This window comes from Puntigrus tetrazona, chromosome 4 (genome assembly GCF_018831695.1).
Source record: "Puntigrus tetrazona isolate hp1 chromosome 4, ASM1883169v1, whole genome shotgun sequence".
In the NCBI taxonomy this organism is placed as follows: Eukaryota; Metazoa; Chordata; class Actinopteri; order Cypriniformes; family Cyprinidae; genus Puntigrus; species Puntigrus tetrazona.
The window spans coordinates 5,293,104-5,309,257 of NC_056702.1; the positions used below are offsets into that span (position 1 = coordinate 5,293,104).

General features: G+C 37.7%; 1 protein-coding gene across 1 annotated transcript in view; it reads left to right on the top strand.

Annotated features, from left to right (window-relative positions):
- Positions 1-16,154, top strand: part of sema3aa (sema domain, immunoglobulin domain (Ig), short basic domain, secreted, (semaphorin) 3Aa) — an 88,469-nt gene that overhangs the window by 36,700 nt on the left and 35,615 nt on the right. The window contains exon 3 of the mRNA XM_043236733.1: positions 14,060-14,154. Within this exon, the coding sequence (XP_043092668.1) occupies positions 14,145-14,154 (10 nt within the window). The 5' untranslated portion in view covers positions 14,060-14,144. The remainder of the gene's footprint in view (positions 1-14,059; positions 14,155-16,154) is intronic.

Here is a 16,154-nt window from a genome sequence, read left to right on the forward strand (position 1 = left end):
TATTATATATAAACATATTTAATAATAATTATACACAGCACACACACACACACACACACACACACACACACACACACATATATATATATATATATATATATATATATATATATATATATATATATATAATATATATCTTTTATATATCTTTTAGTTATTAAATAATATGTTTAGTCTGTAAAATTTGTGAAAATTTCAGGGTACAAAATTTGTGCAAAAACCAGCTGCAATTTTTTGGACCTATCGCCTAGATAAAATTACAAAGGTATGCCGGAAATGTTTAGTTTGCAATTTAGGATCTGCAAACACTCTAACATCTAATCACTTTCAGAATAAAGGGTGGTGAAATGTACTGCATTCATAAGGCATGCAAGTAAACAGGTCTAATAACCCATGCTACTGTATATGAGCAATACTGTAATGTTGAATATGAACATCAGCGGGATTGACGGTTTCAAAATGCCGACAGCGTATAAATATTAATGTGCTCTCAAAACGTGTTTGTGCATGTGTATATGGCAGAGATCGATGGATTGAAATGGCGTTAGCTGATTTGACAGGAAGAGAGGATTTATTCAAGTTCACAGAACACCATGACGAAAAGGTCACAGCCTCATTAAAACAGCCTGCATGTGCAACGCGATGTCCAATCTCACCCGTGCTTTCACACACAGATAAATGACGGTGTCAGATGCTGGAAAACACGTCAGCTCGGGATGGATGAGCTTTTCGCAAAGCATCCATCGATTGAGCTCCCGTCTCATTGAGTGATACGCATCTGATAGACGTCTCTGTTTGGCAATGTCGCGCTATTGATTAGTAAGCGCTTCTGTGTTAAAACATGTATCTCCGTATCGATCGGGGTCAGCACGAGCCTCGGATGCGAATGACCAACGCTAAATGTCAGGCAAGGTCGGATGCACTCGCCAAAATCATGTTTGCGAGGCACTTTTTTGACGCCAAAATCTGCACTCTTAGTCAGAGTTATTTCCCTCTCATTAGGAGCCGTGGTCTTGTTTTTACTCCAGTCCAACAGTAAATAAACTCAATATGCTGGATTCTTGTCATCCAAGGCTTGGATTCGGTCCAAGCGCTCGCTCTCATTCAAAAGTTCCATTCACTGCCATTAAAATGGAGCTGTACCGAACCGCTGAATCCATCAAAAAGCCATGTTATTGTCTCCATAAGCACATAAACTGTCAAAGATGTGGCGAGCCTCGCATATCCCAAATAAACATTCTCGACGTCTCTGCAGCGGGATCTCACCCTGCTGCTCTGAAACAACAAATAAGAGCCAACGGAGAAACAACCAGAGAGAGGATGAATTCAGGGAGAGCGATCCAGACACGCAGAGCGGACAGGAAATAGTTTTATGGGGGGCTGCTGGGGTGGAGAGGATGTAGACAAAGCAGAAACAAGAGGCGATCGCGATATTTCAAAGCAATATAGTGCTAAAGTCATTCATTTCCTATCTGTTAGGTGGGAGATACAATCAGGAAGTGATACATTTCCCTAAAGAGGGTCTGGGTCATGAGTAATAATGTAATCTCCTTATAAATGTTATTGTTTCATTGTTTATCCAGATTTTATCTGATTTGCTTAGGTCAGCGCTCGATGGCCTTTGACACGGGTTATCTGACGATCTCCTGTTATGAATTATGATGAGGTTTGTCTTCCTAGATCTCATTTGATAAATTTTTTTTGATATTTGAAATCAGGCAGAATTGCAATTAAAAAAAAGATGAAAAAATTTAACTAACTGTAATAATTTGAAGTAAAAACTAAACTATTAAAATAATAAAAAAAAATGAAATAAGGCTAAAATGAAATAAAACAGGAATATTAGATAACAAACTTACATTTGAATTTGAAAAATTGTAATTTATTTAAAAAGTTAAAGCTGCATATAAATAAAATGACTAAATAGTTTTAATTATTTCTGTTTATTTAGTAATTTTATTACTTCAACTTAAATATATTTTATCTCCTAATGTTTTATATAAAAGAAATTACTAAACATATTATAAAGTCAAAAATTTTAAAGAAAACTAAATATAAAAATAAAAGCTTGTTTAAAAAATTACTAAATGTTGTAATAGTCTACAAACTACACTTTATACTTCATTGATCTGAATATGCTGCATGACTGTTTTCAGGCTTAAAAAGTGTCTTGCGGCTATAGAAATATTATGACAGTCATCATAAATCAACTGACCGCATCCCTCGTGGGCTTTCAAAAAAAAAAAAAGAAATCAATTGAATTACCGTGGCAGCTTTAAAGTCAGACCGCAGTGGAAGTCAAAGGGCTTGTGTGTTTCTCCCGATGCGTCTGACCTCTGAAAGAGTTCATGTTGTATTTAAGTCAAATTAATGTCCAGAGGTGTGACCTCTGCACCTGTGGACTGTAAGAGTAGGGCCGATGGATAGTGTATCTTTCCATCTCCGTCTGGTTTTCTCTCAAACACACACACACACACCTGCGGTGAGAACCAGCGGAGGATGGCGGAGGATCACATGTCTATCTGGCTGTGTGGCAGTAAATTAAAATGAGGAGCAATTTCCTGAGCTCCAATTAGCAGAAAATTGGTCCTGTCTGTTTTCAGCTTTTCCCGTGAGCCCGGTCCAGGGAACGGTGTGTGTGTAACTGTGCCAGAGGAGTGTGAAGACATGGAGAGAGAGAGAGAGAGAGAGAGGGAAATTATGGCCAAAATAGATAGTAGAAACTAGTAGATGCTGCACTGAAAAGATGTGGACCAACCATCTGAATGCTGCAAAAATAAAAATAAAACATAAGAATAAACTTAATTATATAGGGAAAAAGACAGGTGCACATCCTGTCACTCAACGATTATCACAGCTGTGTCTGGATGGAACAAAACTGTCCTCTTTATTGCTTTTTTTGTCTGGATATGCCAGAGTATGAGCAAGTTTAACAATGACAATTCATAAGCAAATGTTATTGTAAAACTATTACTATTTTAAGTTAAATTACTAAAAGAATGTGTCCATGTGTGTATATTTATGTATACTTGTGTGTGTGTGTGTATGTATATGTATATATTATGTATAGTATAGTCTTTGTATGTGTACAGTTCAATACAATATACACTAACACATTTTACTGTTACAATTTTACTGCTACTGCTCTGTACAATATACATATTGTTGGTTAAAATCTTACCCAAGTAAATTCAACAAAATAACTGTAGCTTGAGAAGTTTGAGTAATATTATAGGACTTATTGCCTGAACTAACAGTTTCAAGCATAAACTGTATTTTTCTGTAGTATTTGTTTCAGCGCACTTTTTCGTCAGTGCATGGTTCAAGTCAGAATTGCAGACATTGAGAAAGAACACAAATTAAATGATAGAAGGGGAAAAAACTATTGGGGAAATTGGATAGCTGTAGTGTTGGCCACTGCAGCATTATGGGTAATGAGCTGCACATGCAGTTTTGTCCCGTATCAATTTGAACCGGAACGAATGGCTCATCAATGACATTGACATGTCGGCTAATACAGGCTTCAGGGTTTAGGTCAATGTCGGGCTGGTTCTTATCGACGCGTGATCCTGGGTTTTAATGGAACCTGTGAAGCATTAAAGTTCAGTCATGCAAAGGTCGAATGCACAGAGAGATAGAAACAGACAGTTTTCTTCACAGTCAGCACTAAAACAAAGTCTTTTATAATGGCATGTAAAAAGCTGTATTTTAATCAAAGAAACAAGAAAGCCGCTTGGGTCTTTTTTTGTAGTATAGTCTACTCACTACCTGGTCTCACGGCATAAACGTACCTTGTTGCACTTCTTAGCGAGACACGAAATACATACCGACAAGAACTACTTGTAGAATGTCATGTTACGACTTCAAAATAATAGTAATATGCTATATAGTATATCTATGGGTTTTCATAGAAGGTAGGTTTGTTCGGTAGCTCACGGAGTACGGAGGCAGATGCTCCGGTTCTAATACCGAGTTCGACAAAACAGTATTTTTATATCGGTTTTGCTTTTGTTAACATTGTCGGGTAGGTTAGGGTTGGATTTGGTGTAGGGCATATTTCCAATATTATAGAGCATTAACTTTTCGCAACGATCCAATCGATATTTGAATTCTGAACCGCCGCAATCCATACCTATATCAAAATGAAACGGTTTTATCGCCACTCTGTGGACATACCTCTTTGAAACTGCGGCAAAGCGTGCAGTAAGGTACGTGAACACATTGCACAAAAAAGTGCTCAGAGGTAGTGCTCTGACCCTGACCGTTCTCAGCAAACCCGTGCCATTATTGACCCATTTCAAAGACATGTGTTGTCAACAGCGCGCATTAGTTTGTGTTGTAGGTTAGTCTGGTATGTGAATATGGGGTTAATGCTATCGGACGGCCTGACTCTGTCAATAAAGCGTCAGTGTTGTGACTGACAGCATGCTGTGATTGATTGAACTGGATACCAGTCACGACTGTCATCGCTTTATTATCTTCTCCATCTCACGCACTGATAAGCAGCAACCTGTCCGCATGAAGCTCCTGTTTGTCTTCATCCTCCCCTCTCTTCCTGGCTCGCTTTTAGAAAGGTACCTGTATTCTTTCTAGTCTTTGTCTCTTTCCTCCCCTTCCTCCATCGCAATCTGTCCTCTTATATGTAGATAAGCTTCGGCTTGTCCAAACGTTGGCTCTTTCAACCCTGTCCTGGGCTGCCATTGGCCCTGTGTGTTGTGATATGCCCCAGGCACAGCAAACATGACACTTTGACCCTCGCTCTCTTGCCCGCGTCCATTAAGGGACTTTGTGTTAAAGTGGTGACCCCTGCTCAAACACTGCTAAAGGGCTTGAGGGAAAATGTACTTTCAATATGGCTGCTCTTTTTTGGCTAAAATGGGGAGTTTTGGGCTGCTGGGAGCACACACACCTAAATCACTTAGATTTGGGTTAGTGTACAGCAAACTAAGGAAAAAGATTATTTTAAAATAAATAATTTATTTATAGGTGTTAAGTAGACTCTGCAAGAGTGCAGATGGCCCAATGGCAAAAATAAATGAATAAATAAGTAATAATAATTTTAAGTTCAACTTAATTAAAAAAAATGTTGGTTTCATATGGTTTTGAAATACTTTTCTAGAATTTTTTACATTTTTTTCAATTTAATAACTCAAAAATGTCATGGGCTAACATAATGTAACCACATATTTTCTTAGATTTGTTCAATTTTTTTAATATAGATATATATATATATCTGTAAGCATTCTAGGATTATAAATATACATTTAAGATATTTTCTGCTTCAACATGAATTAAACTTTGAGACAGTATTTCTCCAACATCAATTAGCAGTCAAAGTGTTTTATATTAGCTATTTTAAAATGTATATTTTATATAAAAATAGTAATAAAACATATCAGGATTAAAAAGAAAAGAAAAAAAACTAAGAAAGAAAAAACAATTTTATTTAGATGTATTTTATAGTACATTTATTGGACGTGATAAGGACCCAGAACATTTTCATAGTGACCTTGGATGCTACAGTATGTCTTGGCATTCGTCACTATGGAATACTACTTATGTGGGTCAGTTAGTACATGACTATACAAAGGGTGTCTATTTTTCTTTGGTGGCTTGGCATGAGCTTTATCAGCTGTATGATATATGGGGAAGGTCAATTGATCATCCAGTAGACTCCTTTCATACACAGCCAGCCATTGTTAACCTTAGGGTAAGCCCTTGGGAAAGATGATTTTTTGGGGGACACACAGGCTGTATTAGACCGGACGGGTGGTGAGTTGTTGAGGGTATAGGGACAAGCTGGAGCCGTGGCCCCCAGGACCCCTCTGTATGTCTGAGCGTGATGTATGACTCGCCGTCTGCAAGGCTACAGAGAAACTTCAAAAAACAATAGAGTGTTTATGTGAGGGCGGTGTGATTTGGGATTTATTAATGTCAGGCTCTCTAACACACGGGTTTCATCCACTCACACACTCAAGAGCACTCAGAGCCTTTGGTTTGTTACCGAGGTGGGTTGCACTGGACGTCGGGCCAGACCACATTCCTACAGTCATTTCCAATGGAAGAAGGTTAATTGATTAAATTACTCCCTACTGACTGCTTAAGAATTTCATTTGACACTAAACAGAGCAGCATTATTGGTTAATAAGGAAATAGGTGCCAGGGGATTTAGACGTGCTGCTCGGAATTACTGTGAACTTAAAGGATTAGTTCATCCAAAAATAAAAAAAAATCCATTATCATTTACTCTGCCTCATGTGATCCCCAGTGTTGTTATTGTTAAATAAACAGAACTATTAAAAACATGTTAAATATTTGATAAAAATATAAATATAAATAAAATGAGAGAGTTTCACTTCTAAAATAAAATGAGATGGTTAGAAATAAAACAAAGTTGTTTTGTCAGTAAAACTAAAACTAAAATAAAAACTACACATACAGAGCACATATCAAATACTAATACAAATACTAAATACAAATACTAAACCTATAAAAATAAGAGCTATTTAAAATGTTATTACATACCGTAATTGTGACCTCTATACCAATACGATTCTTCTGTGGGACACTTTTATAACTGGAAAAAAGTAAAATCGTAATATTTGAAGAAAAACCTAAACAGTTCTAAAGTATTAGTAAAACTAAAAACTATTTTTTAAAAAAACAACAACATACATGCATGATAAAAATAGAAATAATTAAAAATATTATTATTAATAATAATAAATAGTAATAAATTATTATTATATGATATAACTATATAAATTATACAATAAAATATAATTATTACAATTTATAAATAAAAATAAAAACTAAATAAACATTTTATAAAATACTTTAATAGTATAGAATAAATACTAAAATAATACATTTTGGTGATCCTGAACCAATACGACTCTTTCTTCCTTGGGACATAAAAGAAAAATGTAAAAGTATGTTTATGCTGCTTTTTCATGCAGTCAAAATCATAAAATATAACCTGAAACCAAAAATAGAATTGTGTGAGGACAGGCTCAAATTTAAAATATTGCCCATAAAATTCAGCTTGACACCATTCACTTTCATTGTGTGGGAAAAAGCAGCTTGGAATTTCTTTAAATAGCCCTTTTTGTTCCACCGCAGTCAAACAGGTTCGCTGAGAAATCCGGGTTTGTAGTGATGACAGAATTTTCATTTTGTCCGAATTATGCCTTTAAAGCCTTCTTTTATGTTCATAAAGCAGGCAATGTCTCAGCTGAGATAACATCAGGATCTCTGGAAAACTTCATGTTTAGTCTGCTGTGCAAAAATCATTTGGGGGGGGGGAGAAAATTGCCACTAAGTGTGTAATTCCTCAGATAACATTTTTTGAGATTCGAATAAGCATGTTAACAAGTTGGATACAGTGTAAGGAGCACAAAAGGAGCTTTAAGTTGTGGGGCGTTTGTGGAGTCGAGGCTGCCTCTCGGTGGGTGATCTCTCCGCAGCCAGGGTCCGCACCTCGGAGGTTAACAGCTACACATCATTAGCTGTATCGCACTGGAACACTGCTATTACTGCTGCGGCGCAGTCTGCTTTTCTTCAGCAACCTCTGGCTCTCAGAACAGTAGCGCACAGAGAGAAAGTCAGCAGGAAAGAGACAGTTTGTTGACGGAAAAAGAGAAGATTTAGGGGGGAAGAATGTGGGCAAAAGGGACAGAATAACAAAAAGTTCAAGAGGCAGTGCGATGTGTATTGTAGACGAAGAAAGGGGACTCAAGTGGGGAGGAAAAAAAAAGTGAGAGTTGACGTGGGGAAAAAGCATCAAGTGGCTTAGCCTGAAAAAGCGGAAGGTGCCAGGAAAGAAAGAATGAGATTTAAGCGAGCAGAGAAGTGGAAAATCTGATGATACACCTGGAAGCTCTCAGACAGTCATTCAGCTGGAGGTCACAGAGACGGATTACACATTACACTGACTCGGATTACATAGTACACTGATTTCAAATGCTCAATCCAGCGCGCTTTGGCTTTCGTTTGAACACGCTTCGTATATGGCCCGTCCGTCTCTGTTTATCGCACTGACACGGGCAAGAAAACACAGGTCAGCCACGTTTTGTAAAGCAGGCCCGGGACTGGAATAATCAAACACGTTACCTTGATAGAGTGTTGCTTGAGTGTATGACAGTTTTACACACGTTATGGCCAGAGGGAAGAGGGTTAGCGCAGTCAAGCACATTACAGTGATTGAAAGGGAGGGGGTGCGAGTGACATTTCTAAACACATTATGGCGGAAAGGAGATGGTGTGCTTAAACACTCAGCGGTGATGGAGAGGAGGGAGAGAGGAAGGTCAAGTGAGCCTCTGTTTTAACTCAGAGACGTTAGCAGGCTAGCGCCGCGACTAGCGACTCTTCTGAGTTTTGACGCAGCCTCACCTCGTGCAAACAAAAAAGTAGTTGATCGCCGTCTCCTTTAACTCTGAAGTGTCTCATGTTTTTCCTGTCGGGGGTGCCGAGGCAGATAAGAGTGCGCTTTGACACTTTTTAGTTTTTTCTGATAAAAGATAAAAAAAAGAAAAATGCAGCTGGGTCATTCCTGCTATGCAGTACTTTGCTGTGAATTTCCTAATATCTTGGCTAAAATAACATGTTCGTTAAAATACTACACATTTTATGGCTAGAAATCATGTTAGTTTTCTTTCATGAACATGGAGTTCATGTTTAAAAAAATATATATATATTTAAATATATTTAAAATGAGCTTATATTGGTCTAAACAGATGTCGCCATGTTTTAGACATTTAAAATAAAAATATTTGAATAAAAATCTAAAATAAAACTTTAAAATCAAAATTATTTTAAGACATTTTAAGAAAATGTTATTATTACGTTTAAGTTAATTAAGAAATATTCCTGGTGGTTTTGGTTGTCCTGGTGTATTTAATTTAATATAGGTCTTTTTATTATTATTATTACTTCAAATTATTTATTTCTTTTTCTTTTTTGTCTTTTAGGCATTCTGTTAATCTTGTTTCTTTTCATTGTGTAAATTGTAATTAAAATTAATTACTTACATTTAATTATTATAAATATAATTACATACTACAAGTCCCTTTGTAGAAATGCTTAAACGATTAAATTACTAGATAAATACATTCACTTCATATGTCGCAGGAAATTCCGTAACAGGGAAAACCCCAAGGTATGCAAAAAAACATCCAAGTGCCCGCCATTCGTAATGAAAACAAGACGAGTAGGAATTGATCCTCTCTTCTTTTGTGGCAGCACTTGAGTGGATCTTTTCTTGCCTATTAGTCAGGTTGACTTTAGATGGTTAATTAAGTCCTCATCTTGACAGGTTGTCAGACCGGTCCAAGCTTCTTATTTCAGGCTTAGCGCTGCAGGACTGCAGCGACGCAACGCCACAAACCCAGACGGATTGGGTCCAGCTGGGACTGGATTAGCCGCCGGGTCAGGAGCCTGGAGCTAGTCTTTTCAGGAGGGCCCTGGAGTGTTTTGCCCGCGCAGCTTGAGTTAATCTCCCACCCTCTGAGCAACCTCCCAACAAGACCCCCCCGACTCACCCCAACATGTGGCCAAAGCCTGAAGATTGCGGATTATTGCGTGTGCGAGTTTATTTGCTTCTGTGACTCATCAAGCATGCAAAAAACTCTCTGATTGTTATTAATGCAATGTGTTGCTACATGCATAAACTCAGTCCCTTTAGCCACAAGTTTGTTGACACAGTACGTATTCTCCTTCAAATGAGTCATATCCCGTAATCTCATGTGTGTCAGGTTGTCAGGAAGAGATATTGACTTAGGGTGGTCTCCTAAATACTGAATTAGTCTTACAGGTGTGTATGCGCTTTCTGAATAAGCATCCCATGAGCTATAAATGCATTTTTGGACTCGATTGGTTTTATTTGTAATCGCGCTGACAGAAATGTATAGATGGAGGGCAAGTCTGCTCGTTGCACTACTGTCTGGACAACATATTTCCCTGACAAATGTTGTTTTAAAGTAAATCTCGCATGTATGTCACAAAGCCGAGATAATCATAAAGGAATTAGCCGAAAAGGTAAAACCTGTCTTCAGCAAATGCAACGTTTACAAAAACGCTTTCTTCGGGCGGCTAAACCCTATTTAAGGGATTACATTTGCAAGCCAACAAACGCAAAGGTCTGTCTGCGTTTTTCCAAATCTGACTATTCAAGTTGTAACTTGAGAAACTCATCAGGCTTTTTAAGTATGAGGGGAAAATGTTGCGTCATACTTACATTTATTTGTTAACGTATACTCTTAAAACGCTGTCTTGTGCCCTAAGGCTTCGTACATGTGATTTAATATCATTATAAAGGGTTTACATAAAATTTTAAGCTCTAGATGACGTAACCACAATAGCTCTGGGAATCAGATGACAAGCTCCAAATGCCAGGTTCCCATAACTCTAAAGTGTCTCCTCGGCCAAAACTAACAATGCTAACAGGGATCCTCTGATCTGGGTGACAGAGGAACCGTGCTCATTTAAAAGCTACTGAAATGACAGTGAGTCAGACGCGAACCTCTCCAAAAAAACCACTGGGCCAACAGATAACCACACAAAAAACATCAGAGACAGAGCTTGATGGGAATGGGAGCTCATAAAGACACATACAGAGCTTTTATACTGACAGATGTCGCTCTAGAGGCTTGTTTGGTTTCGTTGCCCAAGGGCACTGCTCAATCTCCGCTCATTCTGTTGAGAGCAAGGTGTGTTTTATGGCACATTGTGAACCTTGTCGAGTACAATGACAGGTAATGGATGAAAAGCTGGCCCGGATGAGGCATTGTTTGCATCTGAGATGACTTGATGAATGCTGTGCGCTTTTTGAAAGAGGGTGGTGTGATATTTAGACTAAGTGGACAGGAGACTTGAGGTATGCGTTCCTCCAGGTACGGTGCATGTTCGAGTCATGGGTCTAACCGCAGGTTATTGATGTGGCTTTTCCACCATCAGCCCCCATGTCTAACTTTACAGTCACAGGAGTCACATCAAAGAGAATCTTCTTGCTAAAAGCCACATTTTTTCAGCATTATCATCTTTTGTAATGTTTGATAGTCTAGGATTATTACTGTTAACTAATACTAAAACCGTAAAAAAAATTTTTATAAACAAAAAAATTTACTGAAATAAAAATTTATTTTCAAGGCAGCATTTTTTATTTTCAAATACTAAAATAAAACTTAAAATCAAAACTATACATACATGTAAGCAAATAAATAGAATAAAAAACACAATAGAACTATAAAAACGTATAAATTAAATGGATAACAAAAAAAGGGTATTACATGTAGAGGTATTACAAAGCGAAGGTGACTTTTCAGGACATTAACCCATGTCCGCACTTTTCAAATGCTTATAAATCACACAGAATGGAGTCTATTGAATTTTTCTGTATGGGGTAGGTTTAGGTGTAGGATTGTAGTAATAGCGCATACAGTTTGTACAGGATAAAAACCATTACACCTATGGAATGTCATATAACCTCACACAGCCCTAACAGTGGCTACTATGTTCACATACAGCTGTTATCATTGACTTCATGCCCCGCATGAATATAGGCAGTGTGTATGTGGATCAAATGAGATATAATTCAGGGTCATTAGCTGATCCTTTTGCTCTGTTCCCACCAGCAGGACAAGGGCTTGTTTTCAAAGTGGAGCACGTCAGTTCTCTGAAGTGTCTCGCTGATGGGAGCGAGAGGATGATATTGTCTGGAAAGAAATGAATGAGACTGATCTTCTGCCAGGGAATTTCTGCCGCGGATACATCCAGAAGAGCCTTGGCCAGCCAATAACTGTTCCGTTAAACAGTGCATACCTGATAATAATGCGAACCATCTTCAATACAAAAGCGTTTATGAGATTAAGGCAGTTTTTTCGTCAAGATCCTATGATTATTATCATTATATTTGTGTTTTATTAACTGTCCGTCATGACAGTAGTGTGCTGGTCATATCAGCATGTACATTAATATCTCAATGAGATGCCTTGGCTTGTTCCCAGCCAAGTCTTTATTGCATGAGCCAAAAGTTATTGTTATGAGCGCCAATGCCAACAGTTGAATAGCCATTAGCATTTCCCTAAAGCAACCACAGAATGCACACTAGACGTCTCTGATGGATGGCATGTCATAATGGAATGAGGACTGAAAGAAGGCTTATTTATGTACAAAGCCTGCAGACCCAGTAAAATGCATTCCAAGGATAGAAAACATCTCATTTCAATTACAAATCTCGGTTAACTGAAGAATTCCCACTGAGTAAATCAACACTGTCTTTATTCTAATCACTTGACCCCTTCTTCTGTGGGGAAATGCCCTAAATGTGCTTATTATTTGACAATAAAAGATAATGGAGTGTTTCAATTGTGGTAATAAATTACAATATAAAATGTTGGTTGGAGAGCAGATCATATCATTTCATTAAAGTGCAATGAATGTTTGTCACAGAAAAAAAAACATCAGTTTAACAACATGGATTCTTTTTTTCTGTTGCATGGATGGTTTTCTTGTCTGAATTAGGGTTTTGAAGCATAAGGATGGAATTAAAAATGCATTTCTAATTCCAATTTAATAATGGAGTTTGAGTCGAAGGCTGCCCAATAGGGAGCTAAATTGCTTGATTTTGAATTTAAGTGCAATTTAAATGATTTTAAATTTAAAGAAGTATAACAGCTTTAATGTGGTTTGCTTAGCAAATTTATGAGGCATGGATACATGGGAAAATCTGAATTCTTAATATTTAATTTATTTATTTAAATAGCTTTCGTGACCATCACCAGTTTCATTGAATTTCTTCTAATTCAGTACCAATTCCAATTAAAAAACATTTATAACAAGTCCAGTTTAAATTCGCTCTTCTTTTCTTCACTTTTGCCTGACCCTGATTTCCACACTCTCCCAATGATGTTTCTATTTAATTTCAAATCAAATCTTGCAAGTTACAGATTTATTGGCTGGAGAAACACTATTTGTTTTCCTGAAAGATGAAGTTGTTTGAAATCAGATATGCTTCTGGAATACATTTTTTTAATCCCTGGCTGTCTCATAAAAAGAGCCTGTCTTTGGAAGTAATTGGCACACAGAATTAAAAGAATTTTATTGTTGTATCTGCGTTGTATCTCTTGCGCCTGTCAGTTTTGTTCGACGTACGATGAGGTTGAACGACCCCATAAGTGAAGCTTGTTTTTGAAAGCTTGATAGTTTCACCGCAGGAATTGATGAATAAGAGCAGGACAGTGGCGTGTGCCAGTGTTTCATTTGCATGCAGAAACATCCCTTCATTATCCTAAATGGCAACCGAACAATTTGTCTTGCCCTCCATTATTTCCTGAATAGCTCTTGACTTGCCTTATTCAGTAATGTGTACGTAACCCAATTGCGGGCGGCATTTAACAAAAGCATGTGTGCTCTCCAAAAGCGTGTCCTGCATTATATATGAAGATTTCCTCTGGGTAGCATGGAAATGTGTCCATTAGTCTGTTCCAACACAGGTGAAAACTATCACGGACTGTCAATCCTTGAAGAACGTTTTGAAGCAGTGCCTCACGCAAAAATTCTGTTATGATTTACTCACCCTCATGTCAGTCCAAACCTGTATGACTTCATTTTATGGCTTGGAACTGAAACAAATTTCAGGAATTGATGCAGATTGATATATATGTTTTTGAATATCAGGTATAGTATGTGTCTTTATTCAAAAACACATTAAATATTAAACAGGTTAAGAAAAAATGTCTGAATATTTGAATATATATTTAGTTACAACACTGACCGAGCAATTACATGTGATATATATTATAAGTTATACTGTCCCTTTAACATGCAATAAAAATGCTGTGCCATTGACTTCATACCAGATTTTGTCTTCATTTCATATCAAAAGATTTAGATTTATTGCATGGAGGTATGCTACTGATACTTTTCAATTCAGTTTTGTTCAGACGTGAGATTAATCAATAAAAATAAATAAAACGGATATCACTTCAAAATCGAGAAATCAATGTTGTCATCACAGCCCTACCTCGTGTCTTATGTAGAAAAATGTTTTTATATTTTTCAGAATTTTTGCACATCCCACGAAAGTCGATGAGGTCCAAAACACCCCCAATGGACTCCGTTGCCTTTCATTTTATGGACACGTAAAAATGTTATCAGGTAAGAGACAAGGGAGACTGTTAACATCTGAAACTCCCTTGAAGTCATGTTGTGCGTCATTGTCTTAAAAAAACGTGTTCCTTGTGTTATGAATGCAGCAGCTCGTACCCACAGCTGGGTCTCATCACTAGCGGCAAACACCCTGTGACTCATCACAACGGCACACTGCATTAACGCCGCTTTCACAGGAAACATTCAGTTTCCGAGAGAAGCACCTACGTTGAAGAGCACCCGGTTATTTGTGCAGTCATCCACCCCACATGCTTCTGTCACAAAGGCCTGATTTTCCCGGTGGCACTGTCGTGTTAATGTGTGATGTAAGCGTTTCAAGTTCATAGACAGTCACATAAGGTTACCGAGGCACAGACTGACTCATTATATTTTTCTTAAACACCAAACCGGTGCATAATAAAGCAAATCGAATTAAGCGCTACACGAAAACACCCCATATAAATGGATTTAACCGCAGATCGTCAGGTTTCATTCGAAAGAGGATTACAGTTGCAGTTCTTTCTCTCTCTCTCTCTCTTTTACCCTGATATTTTTTGGCAGCGCTTCAGCTCCATATTAAATATGACTCCTCAGCTTGGCCGTAACGTGAGTGCCGGTGGTTAGTTTTTATTCGTTTCACAAGCGTGTAAATGTTTAATAGAGATGCAGGCTGGACTTCAATGTCACTATGACAGTTTTCCCAAGCTGAAGAGCTCCGTGCCTGACAAGAGCAGAGACACATGACGCACAGGTCAGATTTATATAAGCCTGCAGTGCAAGATGTTTTTTCAGATTTTTTGATTTATAGGGCTAGGTCTGAATTCCACAGTGTGATTTACCTTTGGCACAAACTAAGTCGGATAATGAGCAACAGTGTCTGGCAACATCAGCATTAATTTTGAGATGAGGTTTGACTTGGTGTCTGTTCAGCAGAAAGATTTCAAATTTTTGAAACTTTCTAAACTTGAGACGGCAGTCTTAAAATGTTACAGTATGTTCACAGCTTTGAAAATGGTCAAAACATCCACCTCTAATGTTGTGAACACCCACAGTGAGCGTATGCATTTGGTTATTTGGTAAATTTTTGTTTTGATTATGGACAGCCTTTGCATGTAGAGTAAATGGCTTCTGTCACCTATTTTTCTTTGAAGAACTCTTCATTTTTGCTCCGTGGAAGACTTACTAAAGCCTACTTAACATTTCCAAACAAGCCTTGTGTATTGGTCCCAATACAGTAATTGACCCCTGTAGCTAAAACTCTCCATTTGATTTGGTTACATTTTAATTTCAGCAGCCGTGCAAAAAAGCTAATGCTCTTTCTCTGTCCTTCTTAACCCCAATTCACCTTGACTGGGGGCTGCAGGGGGGGATTTTCTGCCAGCTTAAGCCTTCTGATTGGGTTACACAGATGGAATAATGAGCGCTTTTCTGTTGTCTCAGCCGATCTGGAGTTAAGCTCTGTGGACCGGGCCATTCACTGACGCCACACAACATTTACATATACATGAGATTTAAAAAGACCTTTTGCCTCCTGGATTAGTTCAGCTTCCTCACAAACTCTTCTAGGCCTTTCCACATCACTAGCGCTTTTTAGGAGCACTCCATTGGACAATGAACTCCTGTGATCCAAAGCGGAGAGACCTGCGCATCAATTCAAAGCCGATTCAATATCTATCCGGAAACTAGTGTTGTTTGTTCTGACTTGAATACTTCAGCAACAGTTAATGTTGCTGCTTTTAAGGAACAGAAGTCTATTAAAGCAAGTAATCAGGCTGTAATGTAATCTTTTCTCCAACAAAACAAGTACCAAAATGTTCCCATGTGTTACGTGGTAATACTGTATGTGTTCAGTAAGTGACTCAGATGTTGATTCACTAACTGCCCTGATTAGATTGGTTCAGTGGAGTATTTGTCAGACTAATTATAACCAGTGACTTTTCTGACCAGATCTTTTTTTTTAACTGCATTAAAACAATCGTTTGCTTTTTTATTCATTCAAAAATCTGGGT